The 20,319-nt window shown below is 51.2% G+C and overlaps 6 protein-coding genes across 6 annotated transcripts, besides 1 other annotated feature; 3 read left to right on the top strand and 3 right to left on the bottom strand.

Moving 5' to 3' along the window:
* Positions 1 to 20,319: part of a sequence feature (contig 1.80 1848..335440(-1)) that runs on past both edges of the window.
* On the top strand, positions 1,157 to 2,442 carry ANIA_04691 (protein arbD; the record flags this gene model as incomplete). The annotated part of the gene is made up of 4 exons (XM_657203.1): positions 1,157 to 1,520; positions 1,607 to 1,712; positions 1,772 to 2,197; positions 2,262 to 2,442. The coding sequence occupies 4 exons, from the start codon at positions 1,157 to 1,159 to the stop codon at positions 2,440 to 2,442; spliced, it is 1,077 nt and encodes a 358-aa protein (XP_662295.1).
* On the top strand, positions 5,435 to 7,745 carry ANIA_04692 (uncharacterized protein; the record flags this gene model as incomplete). The annotated part of the gene is made up of 3 exons (XM_657204.2): positions 5,435 to 5,546; positions 5,612 to 6,481; positions 6,539 to 7,745. The coding sequence occupies 3 exons, from the start codon at positions 5,435 to 5,437 to the stop codon at positions 7,609 to 7,611; spliced, it is 2,055 nt and encodes a 684-aa protein (XP_662296.1). The 3' UTR covers positions 7,612 to 7,745.
* On the bottom strand, positions 7,811 to 8,362 carry ANIA_10588 (uncharacterized protein; the record flags this gene model as incomplete). Its single annotated transcript, XM_050611661.1, has 1 exon — positions 7,811 to 8,362. One exon carries the CDS (start codon positions 8,360 to 8,362, stop codon positions 7,811 to 7,813), a length of 552 nt encoding a protein of 183 aa, XP_050467664.1.
* ANIA_10580 (uncharacterized protein) lies at positions 9,506 to 11,628 on the bottom strand (the record flags this gene model as incomplete). The annotated part of the gene is made up of 3 exons (XM_657205.2): positions 11,418 to 11,628; positions 10,482 to 11,264; positions 9,506 to 10,431 (listed from the first exon to the last, which is right to left on the bottom strand). The coding sequence occupies exons 1-3, from the start codon at positions 11,431 to 11,433 to the stop codon at positions 9,506 to 9,508; spliced, it is 1,725 nt and encodes a 574-aa protein (XP_662297.2). The 5' UTR covers positions 11,434 to 11,628.
* On the top strand, positions 13,268 to 15,723 carry ANIA_04694 (protein ctiF; the record flags this gene model as incomplete). Its single annotated transcript, XM_657206.2, has 3 exons — positions 13,268 to 14,184; positions 14,419 to 14,706; positions 14,772 to 15,723. Exons 1-3 carry the CDS (start codon positions 13,604 to 13,606, stop codon positions 15,721 to 15,723), a joined length of 1,821 nt encoding a protein of 606 aa, XP_662298.1. The 5' UTR covers positions 13,268 to 13,603.
* hexA (woronin body protein hexA) lies at positions 16,557 to 18,910 on the bottom strand. The gene is made up of 3 exons (XM_050611660.1): positions 18,341 to 18,910; positions 17,508 to 17,950; positions 16,557 to 17,375 (listed from the first exon to the last, which is right to left on the bottom strand). The coding sequence occupies exons 2-3, from the start codon at positions 17,527 to 17,529 to the stop codon at positions 16,864 to 16,866; spliced, it is 534 nt and encodes a 177-aa protein (XP_050467663.1). The 5' UTR covers positions 17,530 to 17,950; positions 18,341 to 18,910; the 3' UTR covers positions 16,557 to 16,863.

Genomic DNA, 20,319 nt, shown 5'->3' with positions numbered 1-20,319 from the left:
GTACGGTGCAGTATCCTGCAGAACTAGCACAGCTAGGCAGTATTTAGTAGTCAATCTGCAGAACTGGAGGCTTGAGCGTACATCCTTGTCGGTAAAACCGCCGAAGCGTTGATGAAGTTTATTTATTCTAGTTATATTCATCTGGAATTCCAGCTAGGGATGGTTGGACGGTCGATCAGGCCGAATGTATCCAGGTCACAAGGAGACTTCGCGGAGCCTGAGACTCTCACCATGTGAGAGATTATCGTATTGATTTATGCATCGTGCAGTGCGAGTTCGCGTGGAAGTCCTTCAGCAATTCGAGGTTCGGCGGCACTTCTAAGGCCTTGGTTGTAGGTGGGGATCGTCACAAATCGTTTCGTGGAAGATTGATTAGCTGTGACTGGTTAATGGAAGTTCGGGACAATATCCGTTAGGGAAAGGGTTCCAGACAAACGACAATTTTGAAGCAAATCAACATTGAAACCGACTGCTGGACCTGACACAGTAGACAGTGGTAGGGGCGGACGAGGTCACGCGGAGACCAAAGAACAGGGATTTAGAAGCTGGAGCTGGCGTGGCAGATCCCCCAGCCCTGGCCAGATCGCTGCATGGCGGTTGGGGCCTGGATCTGCCTCTGTCCACATGACATGGGAAAAAGTTCAAAGTCCAAGACAACTGGCCCCAGAGAACTTTCTACAATCCAAACATTGCGGTTCTGTTGTATGAGCGGGAGCTTCGCCCACTCAATGAGAATACATGTAATCGGAGCGGTATGGCTTCAGTTGTTCTTGCCCATGGTTATAGACATCACGAGCGGTTACGGAGCAAATGGAACAGTTTTCGAGAACTGGTAACAGCAGCTTGCAAACCTCAGGTTTGGACATCATTTTCCCAGCACTCTAGCTCCCAATCTTGATTTGATTTTTGTCTTTCATCTGTCAATCGGAGTTTCGCCGTCCTGTCACTGCTTTGCATGCTAGTTCGTGTATCGTGACCTGGCTCCTGCCATTCATTCTCGAAGGATCTCTCCAATCCCCCCTTGACCCTGGGAGGAGAGTCTACTTTTTATAGCCGGTATTCCGTCTCCCCAGAAAGTTTTCAGAATCCATTATCCCTTTGCCCTGACTCTTGCCCGCACACTCAGCTTCGTTTGATTCCCGTTCTGACTTTCGTAATGTTCAGACCAGCAATCCTTCGCCAGGTCGTCAGAGCCGTCGACCAGAGCACTCGCCCAGCGGCTCTAGTTGCTGGACCCCATCAGTTTATTCGCCCTCTTTCGACCACAGTCTCTCGTGCCCAAAGAGACGACAAGAATGACCCCTTGACGAAAGCTACCACAAAAGCTCCCGGAGGTGCTGCCGGTGAGCATGAGGGAAAGTATGCGCGAACCGACGAGAATGTGGTGATCGAATATCCCGATGATGCAGATATGCCTCGCAGCCCTGTTGTCCAGGGCCGTGGAGGAATGCATTTCAAGCGCACTCTTGCCCAATTCTCTCTGGAAAACAGGGTCACTCTGGTTACTGGCGGTGCCCGTGGTTTAGGGCTGGTTATGGGGCAGGGCATTGTGGCTTCAGGCTCGGATCTGGCCATTGTTGACCTAAACCGTATGTGCTGGTTATAGTCAGTCCTGAAGTGACCGTCGCTAACTCCATCCCAGGAGATGAGGCCGAAGAGTCTGCGCGAAAACTGGTCGAGCAATTCCAAAAGGAGAACCCCGGGTTAGAGCAGTACGTCATTGTTTTTCGTGAATAGTCCTGAACTGATACTGACGGTTATTATTGCCCAGGTTGCCCAATGTCACCGCGCACTACGCCGATGTCTCGAACCCCGACTCTGTTAATAATGCCCTCTCAGAGGTCATCGCAAAGCACGGCAAGATTGACCATCTCGTCACGTCTGCGGGATTTACCGAAAACTTCGACGCCATCAGCTACCCATACGACCGTATGCAGAAGCTCTGGGGGGTGAACGTGGACGGCACATATCTGTTTGCTACGGGCGTGGCAAAGCACTTGATGGAGCGCAAGGCGCCCGGGAGTATTGTGATGATCGGTAGCATGTCTGGTGCCATCGTCAACGTACCTCAACCACAAGCGCCCTACAACGCCGCCAAGGCAGCCGTTCGCCACCTTGCTTCGTCTTTCGCCGTCGAATGGGCAGGACATGGTATCAGGGTAAACTGCATTAGCCCTGGATACATGCTGACTGCTCTGTAAGTTGCCCGAATCTTTACAAAATAGCTGAGCACGAACTATATGCTGATTTGTTGCAACCAGGACCCGCAAAATACTGGATGAGAACCCCGAACTGCGGGATAAGTGGATCTCGCTTATCCCCACTGGCAAGATGGGTGTACCCGAAGATCTGATGGGCGCGGTGACTTTCCTTCTCAGCGACGCGTCCAAGTACATCACTGGTGCCGATCTCCGCGTGGACGGTGGCTACACCTTGACCTGAGCATGGCCTCGCGCTTACCGCCAGTTTATTCTTAATGTATTACTGTTAAACGGGGAACGGAGTATTTTTCTTTTCAGCGGGTCCATCTTACTCATTCCGTTGATGATTCGGCTTGCATTACGATAATACCTCTATTCTGCACGCACCAGTGGCTTTCTATGGGCGCTTTGTCTTCTGAAAAAGCGAAACGGCGTACTGTTTGGCGGGTATACAGCACTATGGGCAGGCTTCGATAAAGATCTGGTTTTGTTTGGCCATAGTTAGCATGATGTCATTATCTTTATCTTAATGAGTGGGAATTCATATATACCTATGCTGGCCTTATCAATTCAAGTCGAAACCATTAAAGGCGTTTGTCTTACATCTCTTGGATTCGTAAACATCTCCTCGTAATTCTTCAGTGCCGAATTTGCCGCCTCAATTCAGCGGTCTAGCGTAGCCCCATCTCGATTGCACGCCATCTTGAATTCCAAGGTGACTAGTCTGACCGTCCAATCCTTCGAGCTTCTGCCCGCTTTCTAGAAAAAGCCCCAATGGAACCTCGCAGGAGGTACTATCCATGACCTGTTCAATTCGTTGATAGGCCTCGGGTGTCCGAGCGGCTTAGACAGTTACATCGGGTTGTGATGATGACGATTACATGCTTGTATTATGTCAGGCTCAGAGCTCATCGGTCGTTCTATTGTACACTTTCCTCTGACATCCGCCGAAGAAAGGCTTACAGGTACCTGCCTCAATCCATACACGAAATGAGGTGTCCATTCATCGTCTATCCAGACCGCTAGAACGCCATGATATCCAAAAACGAACCCGAGTTCGAACGAGAACACGGCTAATGATTTCAGACAATATTGCGGACAAAAGACGACAGAGGACCGCAGCTTCAGACTATGCTGCTTAGTTGAACTGGTCCAAGTTCATTTGCGCCACGATTCCTTAGGAGAGCTCGTCGGGCATCTACGGTACTTTAGGTGCCCTGTACGATTTTCTTTTCTTTTCTTTTTTTTACTTTTGTTTGTGAGCTGCGATCCACCTTTTTCTTGAAACTTGTTCGTCGCTGAAGGTGAGATGGTGCGTCCGATATAGTGCTTTATTCGCCGGTACCCGGCGGGCAGAGGGAACACGGGATGACGTTGGAACAGGTTTGTACTCTAGTCAAGTAGAGAATATTCGCATGGTAGACTTTGCATACCGACTAGAGCTTGTAATAGACCCTGGGAAACGGAGTATTCTGTGGTTCCCTTCATGATAAGCAGGATGGATACTGGACAGTCTGAGATGGCCTCAGACTTCAGGTATGGGCCTTGGATGGCACCCCGCAGTGGTATTTACTCCGAGTACCGCTAGATATGAGAACATGAGAACAGGTCCAGGCATCTCATATATTCATAATATTATAGGATTTAGTAATGGGAACAGTTGTGAAGTGTTCGTAAAAGCATCAGGTGACGGAGACCCATGACAGCGGCCGGCGATCGGGTCTTGATTCGACCAGTCCTTTTGTTCCTCTCTGCACCTCGTGCTTCGTCTTTGCTGAATATTTCTTTCCCGCGTTTTGCGTCAAACTTTTGTCTGAACGACATTGAAGCTGGACCTCTCACACTTTACTAAACCTACGGTACCCTCTGCCTTTCGGCGCACACCGATAGCTTGAGATTCCAAAGATCAGGCCCAGCCTGCAGACCCGCCGGTGTTACTCCAGTTCCGACGGAATCAAGCTGGATTAGCCTTTCTGACTCAGGTTGAATTCGCCGAAATCATCTGCAGGGGAAGTCTCCTGGATCATCCTTCCATCCTACTGGGCCGGATAGCGAATATTTCTGGGCTAGAAGTGATCTGACGGGCCTCGCACAGTGAGACGGCACAAACCGATCCTCTGATCCTCCGAGCTGAGACGAGACTGAACTGGAGGAACAACGCCGGCTGCCGGTGCTTAGGCGGGAGCCTTTGCGGTCCTGGATGGGCTCCCTCTCCAATCATGGATGTAATACTGGGATCTTTCCGCGATTGCAGACTGCAGGCTGCAAGCTGGACACTAGAGACTGGAGTGCCCCGTATTCAACGGGTCCGGGGTCGACTATGGCCTGATCGGCCTCCACAGTCCACACTTACGGGGCTCACTGTCTTGGCAAGAGACCTGCTACTTCTCGCTATTTCCTGCTGCTTCTTGCTTCAGTCTGAAGTATGGGACGAGTGTGGGGTGAGTTCCAAGGTTCAAGATCCCCAACGGGCATTCCCGACGCCCTGGAGCTGGTTTATTGGTGATTTTTGATAGGCTGGGGCTGTGATCGTCTAGCCCGTTGGACGTAGAGCCAAGTGGACTTGGTCCGTAGACTAATCAATGTCATCATCAGATGAATGCCCTAAGCAAGGCTGTCGCATCAACTGACTACTGCTGGCATATCCGCACTACTACTGTGACCTATCGAGTTTGGTCTACGATCCCCATGATCTGTTTCCTCTGTTTCCTGTGTGTCCTGATTTCTGGATCCCCGTCAAAGACCCTTTATCTGTCAAAAATACCCAGGGTAGTCTCAACTCTGCCAGGCGGCCTCCACTGCTGGGCACCATCGGCAAGACTCGGCTCAAGGCACAGGTTCCTTCTATCGTCCTTCTTTCTTTCTCATCCTTGTTTCTGACTAGATACTCTGTTCCTGAATCTATTCTGTCTGCATGTCCTTCCCAGATGCAGCCGCTGGTTAATTTCTGCTCCCTTTAATGTGGGGGATCCTGCTTTGCTCGCTGCCCTTGCAGTCCCTCAAGGCTCTCCAAGCTCACAATCAGCGCATTCATTCATTCTCCCTGCGTTTGCTATGGCTCTCTGACCTTTCCCCCTTTCGCTATTCACCGCCAGTCACTTTACTGCCCTTTTTCGTTTTCGTCCTCGCCTAACCTGCCCAATCTTTCCATCTTGACCATGTAGTGTTAGTGCTATCAACAATCCACTCGCGCTCTTCTCCAGTCCAGCTCGCCTCAACACCAACTTGTCGCAATGGAAACTCTCCCCAAAGGCTTGATTGCTGTTTCGGAAAAGGTTTCAGAGGGGCTAGATGATCTTGATCTAGATGTCGTGGACATTGGAGATATCGTGCAGTTGTGGAAAGGTGCGCTTTTCTTCTATTGTTTCTACTACTTCTTCTATTCAAGCAACTACTTACCCCGTCAACAGCGTGCAGCATCAACCCGTCCGCCCACGAAGGCGATGCCGGCTATCGCTTGCAGAACTTGTTCTGGCGGATCTGGGGCAGCAAGCGTCTAAGCAGCTCTCTGACAGGATCAGCGCTGTCTCGCTTATTCCTGCAAATCTCAGAGCCAGCGTCCACGCCCACACCCGCTAATCGAAGCACGACTTTCACTTCGCCTTCATTCAGGCCGCCGGCAAAGACGGAGGAAAAGGTGGGAACACGAACACATCGTCATTTTCCCTGTGACCATGCCGCAGCTGTAACTGTTGCTGATCTCCAGATGCAGGAATCCGAACCGCTCTCGTCCAGTTTGAAACGTGATGAGCAACACCCAAAAAACCAGCACCAGCATCAGAAGCAACAGCGCCCTCCAAGCCACGGCAAAAGCCAGAGCCATCCAACTCCAGGTGCAAGCAACAGCGGGACCAAGCCGCTTCAGCCTGTTCTGAAGAAATCCAACAGCTCGTCCCACGGAGAAGTCCAGAAGACCACTCGTCTGCTTCTAACAGGCCTCGGCGGCCAAAGTGTTACCCGCAAACCGTCAAACCCGCCTACGCCCATTCCTCCTTCCCGGCCTATCCTGTTTGGCGAACCGCAGGCTCCTGGGGCTACCAGTCGCGCCGGCCAGAAGAAGACGTTCGCTGTTGCGAGCAAGGCAAAAGCGAAGACTCCCAAGCGCCGGCCTGTGTTAATGCGACGCAAGTCGTCGCAGCAGTCTTCGGTTTCGGTCTCTTCTACACGCACTCATTCTCCACAGACCGACTTTGGAGATCTGCCGTCTATCGACAGCGACAATGACAAGACGAACACTGCAGCGGTGCTTGACGAAGATGCTGTGGAGGACTCACCTGATGGTAAGCCATAACTCGTCAATCTCCTACTCTATAAGAACATTCTTTAACTACCTCTAGAAATGATTACCACCCGAATAGCACCGATCACAACCCCGAATCCGAATCCATCGACATCCAGCACGATATCAACAACAATCACAGACAAGTCTACCTCCACCTCCTCTACGCCGGCTCCCTTCCCACCCTTACCCTCAGAAGAACAAACCTTCGAGCCAGACGAAATGACCAAACCAGCCCTTCCATCCCCCTTCATACAGGATCTGAAAACCCTTATGCACAAGAACACACCGCTGCCACCGCTCCGCCCGCACGCCTCTCCCCCTACTGTTGGCTTCTTCTCCGCAACAGCCTGCCGCCACTTCGACGTGCGGCATCTCTCCGAGGAGAATTACGAGCAGCCGAACAGTTCGGAACTGGTGGCGCCGGATTTTCGAACCAGGTTCGCGGAGCAAAAGAGGATTGCGGATGAGTATTATGCGCAGCTTTATCGGAGAAACGCGGAGCAGGGGGGCCAAGAGCAGAATGATAGTTACGGTCAGGGTCAAGGTCAGGTTGCTCTCGGGCTCTTTGCTCAAAATACGAATCTCCATCCAGCAGATGAAGTAGATGGGGCAGGAAGTCCAGGGGCAGGAACGACAACGGAGGAAACGGAGACCATCTCGCCATCGAAATCCCGATTCGGCGACTCACATTCACATACCCAGTCTCACGGCGCATCGACAGTTGCGACCTCGATCCTGACTGGTGGGAGCGCTAGTGCGGGTCCGGATATTTACCACGGGGCGCAAGGCGCCGATACGGCAACAGGAATGCTCACAGGTATGGATCCAGCGTCGATTCAAGGACATGATCGCAACCAAGAGCTTGGGATCGAACATGGACACCGGGACGAGCATCAATATGGATCCGTGAAGGCCAGTGCGAATGCAGCGACATCGGCCATGGCCGTGCCGATGTCAGTGCCTGGAACAGGAAATCTGTTCTCGACGCCGCCAGGTCTATCCCTGCCACGTGGACGAGGCGGGTTGAGTCTTTTAATTGAACAGAGTCGTCACAGTATGGTTAGTCAGGAAATGGGAAAGCTGACTACTACGGGACCCGAGAAGGAGAGGTCGGATAAGGGACAGTAAATGTTTTTGTTTTGAGTTCGATACCACTTCAATATGACGATGATAATGCACCTGTAGCCGTCGAGCCTGTACAATAAGAGCATACATGCTCCTTGGACAAGTACAAATAAAGCAAAGCCCTAATTCACTGCAGCGTGGACCAGCCACCATCCATATAACCATTGTGCGTCCTCTCTTCTCCTTTGAGGATGAAAAAGGGTTAAGCCATCTCCTTCTCCCCACTCTCAACATCTGCGCGCCTTCTGAAGAACCCTACTCCCTGTCCCATCCCCTTAGCCTTCCACCACCTTACCCCCCTCCAAGCCCCCGAGAGCACCCAAAGAACTAGACAAGCAAGATCCACCCAGACCGCCCTCCTCATGCGCGTAACCTTGCTCTCTCCACCATCCTTCCCCCCAACATGGTAAACGCCAATATACATTTCGCCAAAAATCCCAAAGACAACGAGCCACAGAATAACAAGGACACTCTCCCACGCGAACAGTGGCAAAAACAGCCCAGCCCGCTGGCTGAAACTCGGCTTCGAGCGCTTCTTCCACCACCAGCCAAGAACCAGGTACAGGAACGCTGTCACTGTCGAAAGGAATGCCGTCACGACAGCATACACCCACCGGCTTGGAGCAGAATCTCCATTATCCCGCGCGGTGTTAATGTCCTGACTATACAGGCCGATGACGGCAAGGCCGAATGCGAATTGGACGACTGCGAGGGCTGTTGAGAGTAGCGCTTTGATTTTGGCGCGCTTGCTCATAGCCGGTGCCGGGGTCTGCCCGGGGAGCGGAGGGGCTGGATAGGTGTCCATTGGGTATTGTTCTGGTCCAGCTCCAGGATCGTGAGGGCCGTTCGTATTACCGCCGATGTAGGGGTTCGGCAACGGTGGTTGTTGGAATTGCGGGTTCTGGCCGACGCCGGGATTCTGTTGAGCGGCTTTTTTGGCTTTGTATTTTTTGGTCTCGGAGTAACCGAAGCGGAAGATTTTAAAGAGGACGAACCACATTAGATTGAAGTGAGAGGGCTGTTATAACTTAGGCAGCGGTTGTGTTGTTTTGTTAGGTCGAGGCAGGTGCGACGATTAGTTGTGCCTACTTCAAAAATGGCAGAGATGAGAAGAAGAGCAGTTGCAGGAGTCTATAGAGGTTTAAAGGGAAGACCGTAAATGCGACAAAAAAGGGCTGCTGGTATGATGCGCCTGCGCAGGAGTTATAGGACTGAAGCAAAGAAGAGAGAGAGAAAGGTATGAAATCGAGTCTAGAGAGTGAAACGGATCCGAGGATTGGGTGGAAAGAAAAAGCTGCAGCAGTTCTTCAGCTTTATATCATTGTTGCAGTATACAAAGTGCTTTCTACAGTCTTTGGGAGGCGTCAAGCTCTTACTGTTGGCAGTAACACAGGAGAGACTGACAACCACTGATTCCCTGTCCAGGTGTCGTCCTGAAACACCTCATTGTCGTGTTTCGCGCGCGCCAACAGCAAGCTGGAGTCGCTGGTGGTGGCCGCGGAAGCGCCGTCGCGGGGCCAAGCTGCAGGCTCAGTCGACTGGATGAGAATCATGTAATTTAGCCGCCGGTGACCTTGGATTAAACATAGCTTGATTAGTCCTATTCATAGAACAGCTACGCTACATGTCTAGCCTGTGCCCATACCTTAGCATGAGACCAGGCTCTAACTGCAACATCTTCACCAAACACCCGGAGACATTCCAACCAATGATTGACCTATGCACCTGAAAGGAATCATGCTGGTTGTTGACATGACACATCAAGAAACAATGGGGAGCGGGGATTCGTGATTGTAAAATGACAAAAGGCTAATTGACCATGCAGAGACCAGAACTATAAATCAAAAGCGAAAACAATGATGCAAGACATACCCAAGGCAAGATTCTTCGACTAATATCAGGGTGGTTTCAATCCTCCTTCTACTGCACCCCTACCGCCCAAAGGCGCCGCAGTGGGCTTCTTGGCCGCGCTTCCCGGGGGAAGCGGTGATTTGAAAGTCCCTTCAGGGGTAGCCGGTGGGCCAGCGGTTGTCGCTTCATTGTCGTATTCATGTCCCCAGTCATCGTGGTGCGGTCCTTCTCCTACCGAAGAATGATCGACAGAGACCCGGTCATAGCCATGATCATACGCTGCATGCTGAGCAGCCGTATGCTTTGTTGCATTTTTGGGTGCCTTCTTATGCTTGCGACCCTTCATCTTCGCCTTCTCCAGAAGTCTCTTTTTCTCCGCCAGCCGCTTGCGTTCTTTACGATCTTTTATCTCGTACTGCCGAATGAGAGCCTCGGGAGGTCGCCCAAATATGCTCTCGTACTCGCAGAATTCACAGATCCAGATGTCCTGGAGACTGGGCGGGTGGTGGAGGTTTGCGTATTGTTGTTGGATTTTTCGTTGACGGGCAGCCAGCATATAGATACTGCCAGGTGACCTCTTTTTCTTGCGTTCCGCAGGTAGTTCAGTAGACGCCTGTGGTTGATGTGATGGTGGTGGTTGTTGTTGGGGATTTGATTGCTGGCTCATCTGCGCTGTGACAGTGGGACTGGTCTGCGTGCCTTGCGTAGATAATCCTCGGGGGTTGTTCCCTTGTTGGGACTCGGCGATCGGCGACCGCTGCTGAGCTGAGTGCGGGTTTTGCGCATGCAAGGCCATCCCTTTAGACGAGTCGGATTCGCAGGTGAAAGTAAACTGGGTCCTCGTCGGGGTGGTCTGCTGTTCAAGCATGCTGCCTTGAGCAGAAGTTTTAAACGCAGATGGTGAGAAAGCTGACGCAGCAGCACTCGCGATCGCAGCGGAGATAATACCTTGGTTACGCGCGCCGGACTCGCCTGAGTACAGAGTTAGCAAGAAACTGAAGTGGGACAACGATGCAGCGTACCTGTTGGTCCTGGGGAGGACAACGGTCCGTCTCGACGACCAGCACCACGATTTTGTGACGACCAAGTAATGTGTCCATGTATTGATGACCGTCTCCCTTGACGTCCAAGACGTCCTCTGCCCGAACCAGACATCCCACTGCCCACAGGTGACGCGGGACTACCCGTGCCGTAGAATGTGCTGACATGACCACCTTCTCCAGATGATGCAGAACCTTGTTGTCCAGGGTTCGCTAATGCCATGGTTGCAAATTCTGGTGACAAAGAAGAGTGGTGACTGCCCATATTTCCAGGCGTTGGAATCTTCCGCTTCTTCTTGTTGTTAGTGTTCTCAAAGGCATCGTACCCGTCTGGACCGGTCGGAGATGATTTGGTCGATTGTTCCTTCCCTATGCCTGGAGTTTGGTGCTGCACTTTGGAAGGCGTAGGCGACAGGGACGATCCACGAAATCCGGTGCTCCGTCGTACAACCACCGGTCCATCCTCGTCACCACTGTCAAAGTCAACACCATTTTCATAGGGAATATGGTGGTCCCGACTATCAGGGCTTAGATCAGGGCCCCCATCACTTTGTTGTACATGTACTTTGGAGTCATTTACAGCATCCCTATTGGTCGTACAAGCTCCGTAGAAAAGCTGTGTTGCCGGTGGCGCAGGAGGGTAGAGGATCGAATCGGCCGCATCGGAGGACAACCGTGACCGAAGGGTACGCTTTGGTAGGGGACGGATCAGTCTATCGGGATAGACTGGCGACGGCGTATCTGGGGCCGAATAAATCACCCCATCTGCAGGAGGACAGTATCAGCAACTGAACGACCATCACACTCCTCTGATTTCTCCCCAGTCTCCGTTCTCTGGGAACTGCAACCAATTCCCGACGGACAATCAACCGATTGCACAGTGGGAACTACTTTGAGTGAGGTCACGAGAGAACATACTCAGCGTAGCAGCCATTGTGCAAAACTTTTGAATGTCTCGACCTCCACAGCCGCAGCCAGTTAGGGCCTTTCTTTGTCTCGTAGTCCAGCCTAACGGTTTCCCAGGTTTATCTCCAGGTTTCTAGGTTGCCGCTTCTCTTTTTAAACCCAGGACTTGTTCGTAGTCCTATGAGGACAATCTGTCACCCACTTGAACTATACAAAGTCGGAAATTCCGCAAGTGTCTCTCGATATAAGGGAAGAGGAGGTGTATCAAAGGTCCTGAAATAGGTACCATTCAAAGTCAGCTTGTTGGCCACAGGCGTAGTTGTGCTGCTGGAAAGTGGAGGGCACAATTCGGTTCACGGCACACTCCGGGAGAAGGCCGACAAACCGTGAACGGCAGGCAACAAAAGTAAAGAAAGCCCGAGGGACGTCAATATCGAGGGCCACTCACAGATTCTGAGCTGTCCCCCAAGCATGTCCCAAGCAGACTTTTCTGATGGGAGAATGACACCCGATCGGCACCTGACAAAACGGAGCGGAAAGGAGACGAGAAGTACACTAAGGGGGCCAGATAGTGGGAGGCGGTGGAAGCGAACGGAGACGTGGGGTTCCCAATGAGAAACGAGGTAAACGATATCAAACTGTCGAAGAAGCGTTGATGCTTTGAAGGTTTTCGTAGAATAATAAATAACTGGAATGATCTGAGAATTCTTTACAAAGTATGGACTGAATAATCTGTTATCTGATTCCTTACAAATCCCCCAGAGACGAGCTGTCAGCCTCAGGCAGCGAGGCGTCGATTGTTCTAGGGCAATCCGTCCTGCACCTACAATAGTACCAACTTCAACTCGCATATAATTCTGCAGATATCATTATAGTTTCAGTTTCAAGGTGCATGATATATTTGCTGCTATACATCATATGCGACTATTATTAGGAGCAAGGCGTCATTACTATTTCCAAGCTTACCTATATGGCCTCGATTTCCCTCCCACAGTAGTGGCTGCGGCATAGCACCGGAACATTTGTTCAAATATTGTCCAGTACCGTTCTTAAGGCTGCTACTCAAGCTACAGCCGTGACCGAATTGCAACCGTTCGCATACAATCATGAAACCCAGATGTACACCATTTTTTAAAGCCATGCTTAAATTTGACTCCAATAAGTCTGCCGGGTTTCTCGGTACGATGCAATGTATGTCATTTTAGACTATGCGCTGGGATGGTTCCTCGTGTGAATTCATGCTTCCTTGTAGTACCTCAAGCCGAGACTTGGGAACGGTGGCGTCCATCGCTGCCCTATGACTATGAGCCCCAACTCAGACTAAACGGTACGTCGCAAAATTAACCATCAGGATCGGAAGGTTCTCGGGGAGTATAATGCAGAATAATAAGCTGGATCGAACATCGCACTGTAGATTGGACTGTGTGACTCAGGCTGCTCTCCTAGTAGCTCGCGGGCCGAAGGTGACGGGCAAAGGATTTGATGGTACCAACTTGGAGCCTTGAAAGCCAATGCAGAGGAGTCGGATAAAGGTTGCTGAAGCGAAAAACGATATTCGTCATTAAAGACGAAGAAGTGATACTGGTAAAGATGAACTCCTACGGTGCGTAAGCGGAATTTCACGCAAAATGGGGAGTAGTAGCGCCGCCACTTGCAAGACGATTCTCGAACTTCTTCTCTACTTCCAGGTCAAAAGCTATAGCTTTTCGTTCTCAGTGTCTCAGGCAGTTAGTGTGTACGTTCTTGGACGGAATCGATGGAGACGGGCGAAGGTGAGGAGAGCGGGGAAAGGCAAGGCGGTCCAAGACTGGAAAGAGCGATTTCCCTCCGTCTGCTCTGGTCCTTTCCGTCTTCGCCTTTCTGTCTTCTGACCCCTCTTCCTGATTTTTTGCTTACTATGTAGTCCTCTGGCCATAGTATGAGCTCTATCTGCATCTATTTGTCATTTATGTTTCAATTGCTCTCCCTATCTTGCCGCCTCTCCTATCCTGCTTCGCCTTTTTCCGTCTGCACGAGTCGCTCGAGAACCCAGCTCTCAATCATCTGCGACGACTTGTCTCCGGGCACGTCCTGCCTGCAACATCCGCTATTTGGCAGAGTCTGGGATTTATTTCTCTGCCGTCTGACGTTGACAGCTTTCCTATACCAGCTTCTGCACTTTTTATCCTTACTCTTCCGCGTAAAACCACTCCACCACAATGAGCCCCCGTCGGTCCTCTCGTGCCCGTACCTCACAGCCCTCGCCAGCGATTCAGCATACGAATTCTTCCAGTTCTTCAGCTTCCATGACTCGAGAGAGAAGCACGAGATCGAACCACAAAAATCCCTCTCCACGCTCGCAGTCCGATGACGATGCCGACAAGGGCGATTTTCGCGAGACGCGCCAACGCCAACGCGCGAGAGGAGACGAAGAAAATGACGTACACTCCAAAATTGGAGATGGCGAGGACGACGATGTCGATGAAGAAGATGAAGAAGAAATCACTAGGTGCCTCTGCGGACAGCAGGATTATCCTGGGCTTCCACCCTCTCGCCGCGAGGCCCTCAATCGCAATGGGGCGCGGAGTGGGATCAAGGATGAGAATCCTTTAGATTCGTCTCTGGACTCGTCAGACCTGATGTCAGATGATATCGGCAGCATGTTCATCCAATGTGATTCATGCAAGGTCTGGCAGCATGGTGGCTGTGTGGGGATTATGGATGAGGCTATGAGCCCTGATGAGTATTTTTGTGAAGAGTGTCGAAAAGACCTACATAGGATCAAAAGTGAGACAAATGGGTAAGTCCTACTTATTATCCTCTCAAATTAGTCCTGTTGCACTTGAAGAATTCAGCCCATCGTCGCAAGCTTTGAGAATATCACGCGCCGACCCGAAATTTGATTTAAGGCTATCCGTCCTCTCGCGTTATCAGCTTTCGTTGCCCCTCCGAACCTTTTTTTTTTTTTTTTTTTGCAAACACAGTTTCCTCTGTGACACTTCAAGATGAAGTTCTTGCGCTTACGATCAGGCAGATCACACTCTTCTCAGTATCTTCCCGTTGCACCCGCTCCATCCTCTACAGTATCCTCCCGAGACTCTTCCCGAGATAATGCAAAACGTGCGAAGGATCAGAAGTCAAGGCAGTCTGACCCATTTCCGAACCCGAAGCGTAGGTCTACTATGAACAGCCGTGACGCGGCGTATGATGAGGAGGAACAGTTGCGACGGGCCATAGAAGAAAGCAAGGAAGATAACAAGACCACCGACGGAGAGGAGAGTACTACTCGGAGACCCAAAAGAAGCCGCAGCGATAGTGACGCGTATGTTTCACCTGGTTCTTCTGCGTTAGGGATCTGAAAGCCTTTACTGACATCAACATACGCAGGCATCGACAGCTCGCGAAACGACCACGGACGCGTTCGCCTTCACCTACTATTAATCCGAAGCAAAGTAACCCGGCATCACCAGCTTTGTCAGACGACGAGGCTAAATCGAGACCAATTGTCAATGGCAATAGAAAGCCGAGAGCCGCATCGCGAGGACAGCGTGAAAAGGACACCAAGGAGCTGGATGAGCCCGAGGTAGAACAGCCGGAACACACGGGACGAAGGAAAGGGAGGAGTGATCGGCGAAAAGGCGAAGGTGAGATTCAGGGCGATGCGATTCAGAAAATCCCGGCTAACAGTATTCAAGGAGCCGAATCAGATCATGAAATAGTAGAGTCTCCAGTCAAAATGACGGCCATTGAACCCGAAATCCCACCACGAAGCCCAGAAACCTCGGCTCCGGTTCCGGAAACTGCCCCTTCACGTCCATCTACACGCAAATCCGGCCGACCACCTGCACGACGTGGGCGCGTAGGGCGCAATCAGTACACACGAGATCGAGATCTGAACGGGACTGGAACGGATTCAAATACAGGAAACTCTCCGCGCCGCGGGCAATCACTTGATACTGGTGGGGATTCCCCGCGGATTGGCTCTCTCAGTACGCCAGTAAATGGCACAGATACAGGGAAACCAAGCCGGCCCCGCTACGTCCATCAGCGAACAACCATGAATGAGATGAAGAGGCGGGTAGCAGCTATATTGGAGTTCATATCACGTATGCAAGTCGAGATGGCCGTTGCCGGCGAAAGCACAACTCCACCTGAACGATCCAACGGTTTCGACGCGCAACGAGCAGAAAATGTGTCAAAGACCGCCGGCGAAGGATCTTCGGATGGTGTGCGCACAGAGAAAGACTTCAAGGATCTCAGCAGCGTTGAGATGATGGATGTGCTCACCCGTCATCTCCTCAAATGGCAGCAAGAATATGGCAAGTTCGGCGAAAGGTGACCAATTTCACCCACATTACACTACGCACCTTTGACATCCTTAACTCCGCATTACTCTGCCCCACTCTACATATCGTGACTATGAAACCATCCATGCCTACGATACCCCACCCTACCTACGTCACTCATTTATCTCATCAACTATACCGCTCAACGGCAGACATGTACAATATGCTACGGCTTTGGCTTTGCGTTACTTCGAGCACAAGCACCATAAACACTTACACAGGACATCGGGTTTGGCGTTTATATTTTTCCAAGTATGGTGGTCGCTCCGTTTCGATCGATTCCATTGCTATTCTATCATACCTATACTCCTAGGTCAGGTGTTTTATATTTTCCATATTATTTGAACATGATTGCTTGATTGGTTGATTTCCATTGATCGACAACTCGACCAGACATGACCCGGCGCGGCGAGGCGTTCGTTTCGTGTCTTTGGCTAGATGAATTTTTGGAGCTCGCGCGCTTGTCTGTTTGTTATCTGTGCTCCATTACATGCCATATCTTCTTTTGGGATACTCAGCTACAGTCATCTATTGATTTATCTACGGTGTATGGAATATGCTTATATCCAATTCAATTTACCATTATTCTTCCTATATCCCGGGCTTAGATGTGCTGAGGATGTAAGAAATAGGTATTAAGAGCAGATAGCCTACCTGTGGATGGCTCCAGGTTAGACGGTGTCACGCTGTTGCTCTAAATACTGAGTACAGAGATAAAATCAACGACAGGCATCGGGCTAGGTTGAATGCCTCAATCAAGTGCAAGGTTTCGACCCATACGGTGCCGAGCAGCGCGACCTGCACAGGCCCTACATGCAGCCTTATCAAAAAAGTAAAATGAGTATAGTTCAAGTAGAAAAACAATCTACACTTCATTACGTTTGCTACATACAAGAAGAAGCCCATGATACAAGTATAAAGTTCCAACGTTTTTCCAAACAGGGCATTCCATCATGCATAATATAAATTTCCAACAGATACACAGCTTGCTTTAGGTCCTTCAAGTCATCAATGATCGTACTCGTGAGAACAAAAGAAAATCAACCAAACAAACAAATGCGGGTGACTTCATTGCTGATGCCGTCCCATCATTCAAGCAGACTAGGTCGTTTTAGAGAACCCCTGTAGACAGCTTATAGACGGGAAGAGTGGATGATCTTGTAGTCAACAACGAGCTCACGGCCACCGTCGTTAATAACCAGAGCGCGGACGGAGCCACGGCCCTCGAGGAAGGCGTCCTTGATGCGCTGGTAAAGGTTGCCCTGAGGAATCACGGGGATACCGCTCTTGACGTCGCCAGACTCAGTGAGAGCGACAATGGTACCCTCCTGAATGTCAAGGATGCGGTATGTCTTGTAGACCGGGCCGAGCATGGTCTGGACCACCACCGAGGGCTTAGGGTTGGAGACGAAGCTAGACTCCTCGTGGAGCTCGCGAGTGAAGAGGTCAACACCAGTGTAGCGGCGCTGGTCAGTCATGGGGGAGCTGGAGATGCGGATGACCTGGCAAGGACGGCCTTGGAGGACAAGAATGTCGCCGACGCGGATAAAGTGGGTAGGGATCGGAACCGTCTCGGAGGTAGTAGCAGCAGCGCCGCGGGGCTCGACGATGCGAACATTCTCCTTGACGCCGTCACGGTAACGAACTGGGCCCCGTTCGTCAGTGACAATTACTTCTTCGCGGTGGTGGTCATGGTGATCATGGTGGTGGTGATGGAAGGGGTGCGTGATGCGGTCGACAGCGCGTTCCACACCACGACGGAAGGAGTGGTAGTTACCGTCGTCGTCGTAGTAACCCATCTTGCGAGCCTTGGGGTGATCTACTACTGTAGTGGTCTTGAAAACCTTGACCTTGTTGCTAGTAGGAGCCGGGTCCTTGACACTCTCTACACTGACCTGACGGTTGGTGTAAGAGTTCCCGCTAGGAATGTCGAGGGTTGAAGCCTTGTATTCGCGATCGTAACTGACGACGTTAGGCCCAGAAGAGCGGCTAGAGACGTCAGAGGTGTGCTGGCGAGGACCTTCGAGTGACTCTACAGGAGCTTGGGAGCGGCTGTAGGAGGAGTGAACGTCGTAGGTTGGCTGGTAACGACGGCGGTACTCGTGCTCAGTTCTGTCGAGCTGGCTCTCAAGAGTCTTATCGTAGGTTTGTTGCTTCTCTTGGTAGTAGTCCTGGTAGAGGGATGCAGAAGCAGGAGCAGGAGCGGATTGTTCGCGGTAGCTATGGATTGCAAGTCAGAAGACGAAAGGCTGAAAATAAAGTGAAGTGAGGAAAGGCAAGGTGAGGTGAGGTAGGGTGGGTAGGGTAAGGTAGGTAGGTCAGGCAAGGTCAAGTGAAGTAAACAAAGAGACACGAGGGAAGAAGACGCGGTGGCAGGGAGCAGGGCATGATTGGATTGTTTTTATTTGGGGCTGGGACAATCGGATTTTGTTTTGATTTTGGAGCCACGTAAACTAGCCGAGGGACTAGACAGCTCTAGCCCCCAGCCACGCAGTCCCCAGTGGTCAGAGCTAGGACCTGGGGTGACACCGCTTGTTGTGCTCTCCACTTGGGCGGTTTCATTGGGGTAAACAATAAACAAATGGCAAAAGCAAAGAGCACCCAACATACCGTTCACGAGCGAGTTCTACCTGGGGATAGCGGTTTTCCTGCACACGTTCGTCGACAACGGTCCAGTTGTCACCTCGGCGGTCAGAACGACGTTCGACGTGAAGATCGACTTCTTCCTTTCCGTAGACTTTTGGGTCGGGGAGAGGGGCAGAGGTTCGAGTATCTTCCCGTTCGACGTGCGAAGTGCTAACGAGGTTGACTTCTCCCTCTACTCTCTCGGTGGCAAGAGTAGTCTCAGGAACAGCGTCACTCCGGTACGACGACGGGAAGACACTGAAGGGGATGGGGACGCGGGCGTCAAAGTCCAGGTTGGCTGTCCTTTGAGCGTCTTTTCTCGAATCTCTCCCGAACTGTTAAAAATAACAACTCGGAAGATGAGACAAGAAAAGACTTTTCACGGGGAAGTCTTTCTCGTAGAGAAAAGGTAGTGCAAGATAGATCTAGCGAGAGATCTATGCCTGACTGAAGATGCGGAGAATTCCTGGGGTAGGAATGTGAGGATAAGCTTAAAGCTGGGAATGTAAGATTGATGGAATGGAAGATGAAGATGGGAAGAAGAAGAGAAGAGAGAAGGGGATCGAAGGTGAGGTGGTGGCCTTTATCTGCGGGCGTTGTTGTTACGCGTTTGTTTACCGCGCCTTTCCTGATCCGTCCAGCCTCTTCTTTTCTTCCTCTCAACTACAACAATCTACGGTACACTACGGCTCGTCTTGATCCAGATACAATGCCCCCTCATGATCAATTCAACACCGATGTCTCGCTTAAAAGGACATTGTTCTCCTCGATCGACTCAATTCGATTCACACAAGATGGCATGGCAATAATAATAGCTGCTGCAAAAACACATGTCCACCGTCTCCGTCAGCCGCTTCTGCAGCAAGACTAGAACCGCACCTCCCGCTCAATGAGAGACCTAGAATCAGCGCTCAAAAGCAGCGAAGCGCACGCCTTATCACATGCGGCAGTAGAAGCACCGAGATGCAGATACACCAAACCGTCCCCCAATGAGCGACCTCGATTGCGCCATCACACAGCTCTCCTCCCAGCCACTTCATACATCACCATGGCAACAGGTTCCAGCTCGCGGGTCTAATCGGGACTTTCTAGCGCTAGCTCCGCTGAGCTTCGGCACGATCTACAAGGACGAATAATGGCGCTGCCCCAAAAATATCAGGCTCGGGTCGAGCCCAACCTCGCCCAGTTCCATACCCTTCGTTGACGGTATCACGACGCGCGAACTCGCTGTTCGAGACTCATCAGAACACGGCCCTGATTTGCATGCGCCCAGCCCCGTGGTCTGTTGCCATTGGCGATGTTTTTGGAGTCGGACAGCTTCCTTCGCCCCGCCATCGCGGCTCCACAGTAAGAAAGCACGGTCTTTGAGCGAATCTGAGCGTGGGCCGAATAGTGATAGCTCACGATTCGGTACTCATCTGCGCTGGACTATCTATTAGCCGTGGATAACTGCTCTAACTTGTCCAGCCTTCTGTTTTTATCCTATAGAGATTGGGTGAGCCTGGATCGATGTTACAGTAGCCGGAGGCCAGCGGACCGAGATTTGGAACAGGAACTGTGGCTGGCTCAGTTGGCTGGGGTGCCGTGTGGGTCGATCCCATCCATAGATCGCAGTGGAGGTTGACTCCGTCCCGAGGTTGTTGCGTTGCCAACGTCCCAAGCCTTCAGGCTCTAACTCACCTCACTAAGGACACCCATATGCCGTCAACAACGGCGCAAGAAGTGGGACTATTCCTGAGCTTCTCAACCTGAGTACTCAAGATAAGGTTATACGCAATACGCGAATTTATGGAGGATCTCGAGATATATCTATTATTCACAGGTTGGAAATAATAGGTCTACCGCCGAGTATGCTCGTGGATCCTGAGTCTTTGAAGGCCAAAATTCGCCACAAACAATAACATCATTCTCGCCCTGCCGCTGAAACTCAAAAGTGTGTGTGCATCTTCATTTCCATGGGTGCA

The sequence above is a fragment of the Aspergillus nidulans genome, chromosome III (genome assembly GCF_000011425.1).
Source record: "Aspergillus nidulans FGSC A4 chromosome III".
NCBI lineage: Eukaryota > Fungi > Ascomycota > Eurotiomycetes > Eurotiales > Aspergillaceae > Aspergillus > Aspergillus nidulans.
This window is presented reverse-complemented; position numbering and strand designations above follow the sequence as displayed.